Here is a 14,372-nt window from a genome sequence, read left to right as displayed (position 1 = left end):
AATAAATCATTAATAACAATGGTGAAATTATATTTTTCTTAGTTTTAAGTTAAATTAAGAAATATATTATCCATAACAAATGGTGAAACTATATTTTTTTTAATCGAGAGAGAATAATGCATTACAAAAAAAAAAATATAATAGTAGCCCAATATTCTAGCTTAACTCGTGTCAAACTTTTGTTTTTAGAAAGGGAGAATGATTTATTTTCTGCCCCTATTTTTTTAAAAAAATAAATAGGCAAACAACATGTTATTTTCAAGTAAAATCACTATTATTATATAGGTCAGAAAAACAAAGTTGTGGGTTATTTAAAAAAAAAGCAAACTATTTTAAACTAAAAAACCCTACAAACACTTTTAAGAACATCAATAAACCAACTTATCAACTTAGCAAACCTAAAAATCAGTCTAAATAACAATATCAAACCAAATAAAATTTCTTATCCTCAACTTAGATCAATGTTTTAGGTAATATTAAGTCTCAAAATAACCATTATAAGACTCCACTAACTAAATAGAATCCGTTGACACCAATTTTAACAATTTTAGTTGTCAGAATAGGTGTCAGCCATATCTTTTTCTTTCTTTGTCAAAATCTAGCAAATTTCCATGTCTCCTCGATCAAACTAGGGATTCAAAATTAAAAAAAATAATATTAAAATTGAATTTTCAATAACTAAAGTGGTTGATTAACTATTAACTAAAAAAGAAAAAGGACTAAAATAAATTTTTTATATAAAATTCTCATCTTTTTCTCATTGTTTTATTTATTTTGGTTTTATCTTTCAATTCAACAATAAAAAAAAATTAGATACTAATTTGGTTTCAAAAAATTTTGATCGTGCAAAATTAAAATTTGAAAATCAAATTAAAAATTCTTAAAATAATCATTACTTCATTGAACAACAAAAACATATCATGGCTTATTTTTCTTATAATGTGATGTGAAGAGATTTAGTACGGATATAACGTCCATAATCCAAAAATAAATAAATTATATAATACAATGGACACATTTACAATTAAAAAAAATGAGAGGTTAAATTAACAATTAAAATAATAGAGGGATGAACTATGGGTATGTTTCTCACTGTCAGTCTTCACATTCGGCTCATCCGCTTACTTTCTAAAGACCGCGTTCATGGTAAGTTCCCTCGATGTGTACATCTTTTCCAACAAAGTCAGTCTTTCATGTCATGTTATTATTTCTATTCATTGACAGCTTGTTGTCAACCAATCTTTTGACCTAAGCAGCTTAATTAAAAAAAATATTCCATAACTACATTAAAATATATATTTAAATGGTTAGTGAAAAATAACTTGAGAGAAACATTGTGGAAGCTTTTATATATATATAAAGTTCAACCTAAAAGGAAACATAGAAAAATTAAGATGAAAAAAAAAATTACATTCAAGAAGCAAAGCAGCCTCTACATAACACACACGCACTATATATCCACACCATACTTCTGATCCGACAATCCTTTCCAGCTACTAGACAAACTTGATTGATCAGAATTAGCAACTGAAGAAGAGGCCCCATTTCCACACAGAGCCACAGTCCTCACACTCTCTATCAACTCCTCAGTCCGTGCCTCTTGTGCCAGTATCTCTGCCAATTGCTCGGGGCTTATCACCAGCTTAACCTTCCAAACCCCTGTGCTATTATACCTAGGAAACACTTCAGCTTCTGTTGATGATCGCTTCAACATCCTTTGGTTATCAAACGACATGCGATAAGGAGTAACTTTGGATGATGAAGAAGATGAAGACAGATGATTTTTAGTATTGTCGTGGTTTCGGGTATTGTTCAATGCGATACTGCTGGTATTTATAGGGAGGAGGTGGTAGAGTTGGCCAACGTGGAGTTCTTCGTTGTGGAGGAGAGGTTTAGCGAAGAGGTCACGGCTACGGTAGATGGCGTGGCCAGGAAACTCGTTGGTTATGCACTCTGCTGTGATGGGTGCGTACAGCTCCATGATACCACCATTTGTTGTCACGACTTTTATCATTTCTTCTACTTCTAAGCGAAACCCCTTGAACACACAATTCCCCATGTATCAATATATATATGAGAGAGTATTATTCAGCAATCTTGCTATGGTGGTGATGATGGAGGAGGAGGAGGAGAAGGAGAAAAGAAAATAATATGGGGCATATGTTGGGTTAGTTATGAGTCGGGAGTGATTTTCTTGAGGGTTTCTTCTCCTGGGCACATCTTTAGCGGACAAAAGTACTCTCCTTGGCCAGAGAAAATCACCATTCTTTGTAGTTTTTATATCATTACGGCCCCACGTTTCCTGTCGTGAGGTTTTTGTTCTGGCGATCTGAGGATCCATTATGCTTGGTGTATAGGCTGAACGAAAGTACAGAATCCAAAGGTCAAGATAGTTGAGAGTTTGACTCTATTAGTGGGACGGTTGGTCATGATCATCATATTTAGGGTTCAAGGTCAATGACCACATCAATATGTCTATGCTTTTCATTAGACTTACTCTGGCTTTCACCTAGTGGAGCCCAGATTCAAGCCATGTAAAGAAGAGCCGATTTGTAAATTTAGGAAATGGGGTGGGAGGTTTGTCCCATTCGTTATTTCGTTTCCTTTTGTTTTTTTTTTTTTTCTGTGGATTTGTTCTAGTACAATAGCTATCTACGGTACGTGGAACGACCAGCTGGGTCTATTTTATACGAATATATATATATATATAGATCGTTTTAATAATTTTTTTAAAATAAAAAAATATTATTTTAATATATTTCAAAATAAAAAATATTTTAAAAAATAATCACTACTAAACACTTTCATAGTTAGCTAGCAAAATCCGATTAATAAATCTTGTTTTTAATAAAAAGTATCTAATAAATCATGGGAGTTCCATCTCTTGCAAAGCAACTCCAGAACAGCTGGGAAGACTTGATGTAACCAAATGGGGTATATAGGCCCAGATGTTTAAAGTTTTTGAAATTGTATGTTTTGTTCACATGATTGAGAAATTTAATGAGCCAAACGTTGTTTGAATTAATCCTGGCCTCGAGAAAAGCTGTGCAAAGAATGGATCTTTCCTTAATTGTATGAATAATATGATAGGTTTAGCATGCTACAACCTTTCGGTGGCACTCATTATGTCTTCCAAGTTTTCTTTCGCAGTTATGATGGAATCTTCGGAGGCGAAATGTGTATCATGCAACAGTTCTACTGTTAAGGATATTTGAGCTTTAGCCAGAGTTCGGTGGGAGACATTCGTCTAGACATTCACAAATTTGGTAATCCCAATCACATCATATCTTTTACAATCAAATTTCTCTTTTCTTATTTATATATTTTTTTCATATAAACATATTTTTTATTAACAAAATGATTTAATCAAATCGAAGGCAATTAAAATAAATACTTAAAAAATTATAATGATTTGAAATAAAAAGGAAAAAAATGCATCTTTATAACCGAAATTTATTTTTAGAGAATGTTATTATAAAATGTGAAGAATATATATATATATATATATATATATATATATGAACAAGCATAAACAGGAAGGATAGGCTTCCATTTAATCCAAAAAGTATGGGCTTTTATTTGACCCAAAATTAAAAGCCTTAAGCAACTTCGTTCTAGAAAGTTGGGTTCACATATCTAGTTTTTTTTTTAATCAGAAAAAGATTGACTCAATATCATTGTTATATATATATATATATATGTGTGTGCGTGAGTTGACTCAATATCATTGTTATATATATATATGTGTGCGTGAGTGTGTGTGTGTTATCAACATATAACTTTTCGGTTTGATGAATGGAAAATCGGGAGCCAAGTCTTTGAATGCGAAAACCGAAATTTTGACCTTTTTAACCTATAAACATGGAAAACTAATAATCCATTAAACCTTTAAAACTCTATTTCTAATCCAAAAAATATATTTTAATAAGACTAAAAAATCCACAAGAAAAAATATTATGTCTTGATTATTTTTTGTCTTACTTCATTAAAAGTAAAAATCATTTTCAATAAATTTTTTTTAATCTGATATATGAATCTATAAACACCATAACTATAGTTATTGGTAGCTGAAATTTGATCACTCAAAAGCTCTCTTCTATTTTGTTGTTCTAAAAACTTATCTTTTCTTTCACAATAGTTATGAACAAAAATAAAGTTTCACAATCAAAATATAAAAGCAAAAAAAATATAAATGAAATATCTAAAAAATAAACTTAAGGGGTCAAATTGAACTTTTTTACATCATATAAACAATTTAAGTGGAAAAAGGTTTTGTTCTTTCTTATATTAATTTTGGCTTTTGGTCTTTCAATTTTTTTTTAACAATAACCTAAATTTTTTATTTTGTAAAATCTGTCGAACCCTCATGAGAGCTTGACATCGCGACGACCCTTCCTAATGTGGGGAATTGACTTTGGGGTCTTTGTTTTGTGAAAAAGGAAGTTGTCATCTAGTATTATGGTCACTAGAAAACATAAGTGGTTTTTCAGAGATTCTAAGGTAAGGGATTGGTTGCGTAAAGGGAAGGTTTTAGCACCCCTAATACGCCCTACCTAAAATAAGTTGCTTGGTGTTTGGTTTGACTATAATTGTTATGGTGTTAATGCTCTTTAATCCTGTTAGTTTTCTAGGATGAGTCTGCTATGATGAATAAACTTAGATTCAAAGTCTAAGAGAAAGAACCCTTGACCAATACGGATCATACATTTAGATATATTTATAGAGTGCCAAAGAGAAACGATGCAGATCTCTTGAAATTTATGTTTGTGAAATTTATGTTTGAAATAACCTATGATTTAAGAGACAACTAAGATAGAAATCTAAGGAGATTCAATGTGCTTAAAAGCTCATTTTTCTCTTAGTATTTCAAGTGTTCGCGACTCATAAATCGCAAGGAAGAGAAACAAAAAAACTAAGTTAGAAATCTAGGGAAATTCAAGATGCTTTAAAAGTCTATTTTTTCCTTAGTATTTCATACTTTTACGACTCATAAATCGTGGAATCAAAATTTGAAATATCTCTAATTATAATAGAGGCTTCTTTCAAGGATATGCAATTAAATTGTTCTAAATAACATTTTAGGCATAAATATGCCCTTATGCTAAAAATAAATACAGTTGCATTACTCTTACCAATATTTTAGACATTTACCTTTCATAGGTTTTTTTGCCCTTATATTATTAAGGGATAATAACTGGTTATTCCTAGAAAACTATTTTAGATATTAACCATTGAAGGTTTCTTTATCCAAACATTAATAGTGAATAAAAATGAATTCTCAAAAATAAAATTGTTATATTTTTTAAATATTGGCCAACACCTTTTGGAATTTACAAACATGTTGTAAAATCCAAGATGCAGGAAAATAATTTTTGTATTTAAGAAATCCATGCTAAAACATATTTTTTGAAACCTCAAATATTTGCTTTTTTTAAAAAAAGAAAAAAATTTAAAACATGTTAGGGTATTGACCGTATACAACATAAATTGTTTTTACATTGTCAACATGTTAGGGTATTGACCGTATGCAACATAAATTTTTTTTACATTATTTGTTAAAAACACAGACAATGCAATTACACAAACATCATAATTTTTTTTTTAAAAAACCGTACACATATGTATTCCAGAATTCACAAAAAGCTTGAAACAATTCAAATCCAGCAACAAAGACCCAGTATTTCAACTTAAATTTAAAGTCTGAAACAAGTCTGCCCATTACTCTAAAAAAACACAAGTCCGCAAGTACCAAAAACAACAAAGTTCTGAAACTAAAACCTATAACAGAAGCCATACCCCACTACTCATCCTTTTCTTGATCTTTAACAAATGCCATGCTCATTTCACACAGTAGGAAAGAATACATGTTAAATGCTGAGACTACAAAACGCAGTGTATGTTATCTCATTTTTACAAGAAACAGAGAAAAAAAACATAAAACTAGAACCTGCAAAAAATAAAGTCCCCTTAATTAAAAGGACCCTCCCTCACACATTTTTACTCTTTCTTCTGCACCTATAAGCCATAACTACTCCTATGTAATGTTCTAGTTGCACATAGATGCTTCACCAAAGGAAGGCAGGGATGACGAAGACCTTTAAAACCTACGGTCTCTCACAGCAATAGAACTGGAAAACTAAACCAGCCTCTTAACTCAAAGTCTAAACACGGCATGGCCAATCATTTTTGACAAAAAAGAGCAAGTCATATACACATGGAAGTTGAGCATTTGAAAACCAAACCTATTACAGAAAACATTATTCACGCCTATCCTTTTTTAAATATCTGATACTGCCATGGTTTGTTTTATACAAGAATGAAAGAACCGAACGACCATGCTTTTCATCATGTATATCAAAGACACTAAAACAATAACAACAAATCAAATGGTCAGCTATCTCTCTTTTGAAAAAACAGGAAGGAAAGCACACTCTAGAACCAGCTGAAACATCACCTCAACTAAAAAAGACCTTATCTCATTTTTCTTTCTAAATGAGTCGCCATATGAGTAACCAGCAGAAGGAAAAACAAATACGGCTCAAACATAAATAATAAGCTAAACTTAAAGGCATGGGAGGAACAGTGAGCAAGCATACAACTTTGTTACTAAGATGGAAAATGAACATCCCAAACAGAAGCAGAAAATAGATTTTGAAAAGAAAAGAAGACCAACCACATAACTTTACATATGTTAAAGAAAAAGAAAGGCAAGACTCATACCTGCGGGTCTTGCATGTTTGAATGCAAAAAAATAAAATACAATTGGTGGACAAACTTCTGCCTTTTTAATTACCTCTAATAACCAAAGCAAGCCTTCCTGATCTCGTTTTCCATTGGGAGCTTTTCAAAAACCTTTTAGAGTCTTTGTAAACCCCGGTTCGACAAAGTAGGATAGACTCAAGGTAATCTCCTCCCGTTCTTAATTATTTTCGGCTTCTCTAACGTTCTCTTGGCTCTCTCGATTTTTCCTCTTTTCTTTCCCTTCTTTGTTTTCTCTATTTTAAACTTTTTCCCTCTCTTTAACTCTCTGTCTTTAAACTCTCTCTGTCTCCCTCCCCCTTTCTGTTTTTTTTTGCCCACCTGCGTCCTCTTTTTTCTCTCTTTTTTTTTCCTTCAAAAATACCTAACAGCTTGCTTATATAGCTAAGAAAAAAACTAGAGACCTCTCTCATGCCCCCTCATCCCAGCCATATGTATTAGGGATGAAATCCCAGCCCTTCGATTGTGTGAGGCTCCCTCCCATGTCTTCTTCCACAACTAGCACAAAGGAGGTGCAAAAATTGTTTCCCTTTGACTGGAGCTCTAAGTTGCAGCTGTATATTTGGCATGAAAAGGGGAGTTGTCGTATACATGCCAGGTTGCAGAGGGAAGGACGAGAGGTTTTAAAAAATTAGCAGGGAATGGTTGCAGAGGAGGGAAGGAAAGGTAGATGGGGGTACAATGCCATGCTAATTAAATTTCCAGCAAAGGGGTTGTTCTCATACGACACCATCTAGCTATAGAGAATTAATGAAAAGGAGAGACGATATTGTTTTTTTGTTACAGCAGAAATGCAACCCCTCGTGAAAGAATTTCCATTTCCGGATCTTATCCCCATTTTTCATTTCTCCAAAACCTAGCCAAGTTTCTTTTCTATTTATATTTGCCATTAACTCCCCTATTTCAATCCTTTTTCAATTCATTCCAGTAGACTTGGGGGGCCAAAACCTTCTTGCGACAGAATTTTCACTTCCTCATTAGATATTCAAACATGAATATCTTGAGCTTCTGATATCGAAATCGAGTGATTAAAAAACTAAAATTCATCTATACATGTAGAACTACAACTTTCATGAAGGATTCAAGGTGAGATAAAATCATTTTACAGAACAAAATCAGGCCGCAATCTGGTTGGTAAAAAATGATCTCCCGATCTGATTCAAAAACTGATGAATGCCAAGTATAACGACATGACTGAGAGTACAACCTAAGAATAAAAACCAGCAAAATCATTGTCATAACCTAATTTTTGATTTTTTGATTTGAATTATTTTATTTACTAAAAAATCTATGAAAAATGATTAAAAAAAAGTAAAAATAAAATAAATGAAGAATAAATTAAAATTTGGGTTAAGGGCAACATGATTGGAAGTTTAAAGATTTAATTAAACTTTTGACTAGTTTAATTAGTTAAATCAAGGGCTTAATTAGAGAATTAATAAGTTTGCAGACTTAATTAAACTTTGATTCAATAAATTAAATAATTCAGGGATTTAATTGAAATTAATCCAAGGGGTAAAATTAAAATTTATCGATTAAGGGACCCAATTGATACATTTCAAAACATAGGGACTAATCTATAATTTGTCATTTTTCATCCCAAATGACGCTGTTTTAGAATCTTTTTGTTCATCATCTGTTTGTTGAAGACCGGTTCAACAGGGAAGCTGGAAAATCAGCAACAAAGTCGACTAAATCGTGACCATGTCTTCTGCCACAATCCCGGTCTTGGAGGAGACAGTTTTTTTGAAATCTCTCTGGCCTTATAAAAGGTAGGGAGAAAATACAGAGGAGGAGAAAAGCCGAGCATAAAACGAGGACCCAAAAACCAGAGCAGGGGAAAAAAAGAGGAGGGCACTGAACAAACCAGAGGAGGGGAGGAGAACAGGAAGAAAAACTAAAAATGAGGGGTTAAAAACACATAAAAAAGAACAGAGCAGAGGAAGAAGAGCAGGAAAAAAAGCCCGGAGGAAAACTAAAAACCAGAAAAAAAAAAACCAAGAAAACGCAAGCCACACACAGAAAAAATCGAGACCCACATTCGAACTCCAGCACTGTCCTATGTTCTTCATCAAACGGACAAAGAGGACGAGCTGAAAGATTGGACAGAAACGAAAAGGAAGAGCAGGGGAAGCAAAAAAAAAAGAGGCAGGAACACCAAGAACAGAACACACAGAGAACGGAGAAAACAAGAAAAGCACAGGGGAGAACGAACGAACAGCGCAGAACCGTGGAAACACAGAAAAAGAAGAAAGAGCAAGGAGCAGGAAGGAAACTTGAAGAGAGGAGCTTCATTCGCTGATTCGTGCACAGTCTTTGCAAAGCCAGGTAAGTTCTTCTCTTCGCTTTATTAATTAAGTACCATTTGTAACAGCGCAAGGTAAGCCAGGTAAGTTCTTCTCCTCGCTTTGTTAATTAAGTCCCATTTGTAACAGTGCAAGGTAATACAATTACCTTGCAACTGTTGCAAGCATGCGTGAATAATTCACGCATGCCTGCAACAATGCCCAGCCGGGTCACTAGCTCGGGCCAGTGACCAGGCCAGGCTGGTTGGGCCTAGCCCAGTCCATTTGGGCTGGGCCCAACTCGAAAAAATAAAATAAAAAAATAAAAAATAAAAAGTAGAAACAATAAAAAAAAAATAAAAAATGTGTATGCATGAATAAAAATAATGTAAATTTATTGATTTATTCACTGATACCAGAGTCAGGAATAAAAATACCAATTTAAATTTATATTATTTTTATTCGTTGTATTTTATTTTATTTAGCTAGAAAAAATAAAAAACATATATGCATGCATAAAAATAAATTTATTTGATTTGTTTATTCACTGACGTTAGAGTCAGGAATAAAAATACCAATTTAAATTTATATTATTTTTATTTGTTATATTTTATTTTATTTAGCTAGAAAAAATACAAAAAATATGTGCATGCATAAAAATAAATTTATTTGATTTGTTTATTCACTGATACTAGAGTCAGGAATAAAAAAAATATTGATTTAGATTTATTTTGTTTCTATAGCTGCGTTTCTATTTACCAATGCCAGATTTGAAAATATCCATAGTTAAATATTCACTGGCGTCAGAGTCAGGGATATTATAAGCAAATTATCATAGCGCAAACTAATAAACCTTTAGCAATTTTAGACAAAACTAGCAATGCAGCCTACCTTAGCCAGGACGTTTAAGGGGTGATAATATCTTCCCTTTTACATAACCAGTCCCGAACCATAGAATCTTTGTTGACCAGTTAGGGTTTCTAGTAATCATAATACTAGGTGGCGACTCCTTAAACAAGATATTTTTCCTTAAAAGAACAAGATGCCAGATATCTGTTCTTTTTCTAGTTTTATTATTTTTTAAAGCCGTCGCGATGTCGGGTGCGACAGAATAGCGACTCCACTGGGGATAATGGGCTAAGTTTTGCCTTTTGTTTGTTAATTGCTATTTTTTTTGTTGTATTTATTTTTTTATTTTCCCTACTTGTGCTTATTGGTTTATTTTATTGTCTTTAATATTTTAGCATGCATCCTTGTTTATATTATCATGCATCATGTTAATAGCTCACACCTTAAAATCTAGGATAAGTGGGGAAGTAACGGTACCCCAATGGCTTTAGCTTGGGTAAGACTCATGAAACCATCCAACTCTCGCTTGATTGTTTACTTGAAAGTAATTGATATGCCAAACTGATATTACTCAGGGCCTTTATTTTCACACTACTTGTAAGCCTCATATCGACCTTTCAAGGACGATTACTAAGCATGTGAGAGATCTTTTAAAACTAGATAATGAACCACCCCTTAATGCATTCAATAATTAGGATTTTCCTATTAGGTTATCATCCCGTGAAGGGCGAGTTTACATTTCATACGTATTTTTTTTAATTACTTCAACATTTTTTGCATAATTGTATGATTTACATATAGCAGGGTGAAATATAGGTTCCCCATTGAAACCCATTCGAGAAAAAGACAAATGGAAGATGAAGAAAGAGCCCAGTTGGAAGCCCAACATCAAAAAGAGGTGGAAAATCTTAAAGAAGAAGTCGCAAGGCTTACTAGTCTACTCGAGCAGGCCTTGAGAGATAAATTTGGAAAAGCAACACTTATAGCTCAGCCTGAAGATATGCATGTAACTCATTTCAATCCACATAATTTGGGGGCAAATAGGGTGTCCTTTGAATTTCAACAACCTATGCATTTCCAGCCAGCATACCTTGTGAGAGTTTTGTCCACCATTGATTTTATAGAGAAGGAATATCAAAAAGGCAAGATGGTAAAAAAAGATGATCTGAACAAATTCATTGCCCTAGAGTAAAGGATGAGGGCATTTGAGGGAATTCACCTATATGATCCTATAAAGGCTGTTGAGATGTGTTTGGTGACCAACATTGTCATTCCCAAAAATTTTAGAGTGCCCGAATTTGTTAAATATACAGGAACTCAATGCCCTATAACTCATCTCAAAGCATACTGCAACAAAATGGCTGAGGTGATTGATGATGAGAAACTGCTGATTCATTTCTTTCAAGACAGTCTGAGTAATGTTCCCTCACTTGGTATATGCGGTTGGACAATACCAAAGTTAAAAAATGGAAGGATTTAGTGGATGCCTTTATGAGGCAATATAAGTTCAATATAGACGTGGGCCCTGATCGGTTAAGCTTGCAAGCTACGGAGAAGGACAATAAGGAGTCCATAAGGGAATACGCCCAGAGATGGAGTGAGGTAGCTGCACAAGTTAATCCTCCCATGTTGGAAAAAGAGATGATCAGTTTATTTTCCAACACCTTTAAAACCTCGTACTTTGAATACTTGGTTAGAAGCTCTGCACAATATTTCACTGACCTGGTTGTTATAGCTGAGAGGATTAAACAAGCCATTGGGTTAGGTAAAATTGCTGATTCGACTGAAAAAGAACGGTTTTACTGAACAAGGAAAAGACAGTGAAGGGGGTTGCCAAGGCACTTACCGTTCTTACATATGACTTCAACTTACCGTTAAAAAGATGCCCTGGTCGAGGAGAATGAATGATTGAAAGATTCTAGAAATCCCAATTAATGATCGCTCAATGTTTAGGCCCTTTATATGTTATCATGCCAGTGTTCATAGCCCAAGATGTTGGCATAAGTTCTTTGTTGTTAAACTTCTTTTTCAAAGTTTCAATGAAATAATGAGTTTGTCATTCAATCATGTTTATGACCAAACATTATTCATTTTCTTGAGAGAGTTTTCTTGTAAAGACTCACAAACATATCTTTGAAGCCTTACATGATCTCATGGACACAATTCATCTCTCTTATTAAAATCAGTTTTCCTATTGGAGTTTTGAAAAAAAATTTGATCTGGCATTTTGATTTCAAAAAATAATTTGATGTTTATTCAAAAAATGATATTTTTGACATTCTACTTGTAGAATGACAAGTGAATCAAACAACTCCATTATTGAGGTAACTAAATTATAAACAAAAAAATTATGAAAAAAATGAAAAAAAGAAATGAATAAACACCCTTACCCCATTACTCTAGAATAATGTGTTTTTTTAAATGTATGAATAATGGTATGTAGTGAACTTGTTGCTTATAACTCATGAAATCATCTTTGCAAATAATAAACCATCATACTATACGAGGTCAAAGTTTATTGATCATAGCTGCTTGCGTTTGAAATGAGGAAAGGCCATCTTTGTTATTCCTTTCACGTTCTAAAATAAGTACATCCCTTGCAAACCCTTTTTGAGCCTGAATAATTTTTTCTTTCATAGAAAAAAAAAATCCCGACTAGGATCACACCCTACACTAGGGGCAAGTGAAATTTCAATGATCAAGAAAGATGATAAAGCCATGAGAAAGTCAAAAAAAAAAAACCCCAAGAAACTCAAATGCTAGGAGGCATGTCCAAATCACAAGAAAAAGTGATAACTAAGATAAAGTGAGTATGCTCTATAGCAAAACAATCAAAAAAAAAAGAAGCACCAAATCAAAGAAGAGCGGCAAAAGAAAATATGAATAACATTAATAGTCAAACTGTTAATAGTGATGCTCAGTCTTTGAAGCCCTGAAACACTCTTTGAGCCTTATGAATCCTTTTCTTTCATAGCCAAAAACCACAGCCTATGTTATGTGCCTATAAAAGTCCTTTCTAATCAAGCAAACAAGCAACCTAGAACAATAAACAATGCTCTCAAAATGCAAAAAATACTTTTTTCATAAGATTCATGACATCAAGAATAAACTACTCATTATTATTCATGCTGATAAAAATAAATGTTCAAAAAGAGACAAGTTTTTCTCATACAAAACCTCGAGCTTTTTTTTTAGCCATCCACTCTGAAAACCTATAAAAATAAAAGGTCATAATATCATGATATATTTTCACCGAAGACCTCATTGCCAAACACAAGAGCAAATAATCTCTTTTTCAAGAAAGAAAATAACCAAGGATTTGCAAGATTTCAAAAGCAAATTGTTATTGGACTCACATCAAAATAACTTTTGTTTTCAAAATGCAAGATCAAGATTTCAAGATTCATTCTAGACCCATATCCCTCCACTAAACTAAAAAGGAGAGAAATGAGAGAATGACCTCTTAAACCCATTATTTGTCTAAGTTGCTGACAGAAGCACACTTAAAGGCAATAACCAATACAAGGGGGCAACATTATGTTTAGAAGGAAAAATTCTACAAAAGGAGATGGTAATTTCCTTCAACCAGATAAGGGGGCATTTTGGTTTACAAAAGACACCTCAATCCTTTCAGCAAGTGACACCGAATGTTTCTAGCAATGAAACGAGGAGTAATGAATGGTCCTCTCAAATTATTTGACGAATCAAAAAATCTTTAGCAAGCAAGTGGGTTACGATGGGCATCATAAATGTTGAGTTGTGCAAACAAATTTGGAAATAGACTTATATGGGCCAACTCGAGTGGGCTAGAAGCTAAAACGATAAAGATGACTCAAATCAGATAGTAAGATCTCACCAACCAAGCAACGAGAAGATTAAGAAGAAATGGGGGCTTATATTTCAAATCAGGTAAAGATGCATGCATATCATTTAAACATTAAGACATTGGATAATGAGTTTTGCAAATTTTATTAGAGAAAATTCTAACAGAATCCATCAAGCGGAAGGCCAACTTGAAATGGCGAACATTGAAATTGCTTTTGCAAAATTTTCACTTTTGAGAATTTTTCAACCTGGGCAGGCCACCCATGAGAATTAGGCCACCTGAAAAATCTCTCTATTTTTCCACCACCTTTCAGTTTCCACTCCTAAGGTAGTGCATTTCCTATCCTACCTCCTTTTGAGTTCTTTTCGAGCGCGCCCTCAAGCCCTCAACCATCAAAGGTAATGGATTTTGACATGACTAAAAGATTGATGTCTTCTCCCAAGTGCAGGAGTGTCGAAGTAATAAATAACCCGGCAAAAGCGGGGTTGAAGCACAGGAGGTTAATTGTACAAATTACAAATAACAATAATACAACAACAACAATAACAACAACAATAATAGTAACAACAACAACAACAACAATAATAATAATAATAATAATAATAATAATAGTAATAGTAATAGTAATAGTAATAGTAATAGTAATAGTAATA

At 33.2% G+C, this 14,372-nt stretch overlaps 1 protein-coding gene across 1 annotated transcript; it reads right to left on the bottom strand.

Annotated features, from left to right (window-relative positions):
* Nucleotides 1-1,353: 1,353 nt before the first annotated feature.
* On the bottom strand, nt 1,354-2,343 carry LOC105126256 (uncharacterized). Its single transcript, XM_011027078.1, has one exon. The coding sequence runs from the start codon at nt 2,057-2,059 to the stop codon at nt 1,451-1,453; it is 609 nt and encodes a 202-aa protein (XP_011025380.1). The 5' UTR covers nt 2,060-2,343; the 3' UTR covers nt 1,354-1,450.
* Between the last annotated feature and the right edge of the window lie 12,029 nt (nt 2,344-14,372).

Source organism: Populus euphratica, unplaced genomic scaffold (genome assembly GCF_000495115.2).
Source record: "Populus euphratica unplaced genomic scaffold, PopEup_1.0 scaffold75.1, whole genome shotgun sequence".
Taxonomy (NCBI): Eukaryota; Viridiplantae; Streptophyta; class Magnoliopsida; order Malpighiales; family Salicaceae; genus Populus; species Populus euphratica.
The sequence above is the reverse complement of the archived record's forward strand: the minus strand, read 5'-3'. Positions and strand labels throughout refer to the sequence as shown.

What these genes read in the sequence shown, in the direction of transcription:
- LOC105126256 (XM_011027078.1), bottom strand. Translation starts at nt 2,059, where the DNA reads ATGGGGAATTGTGTGTTCAAGGGGTTTCGCTTAGAAGTAGAAGAAATG.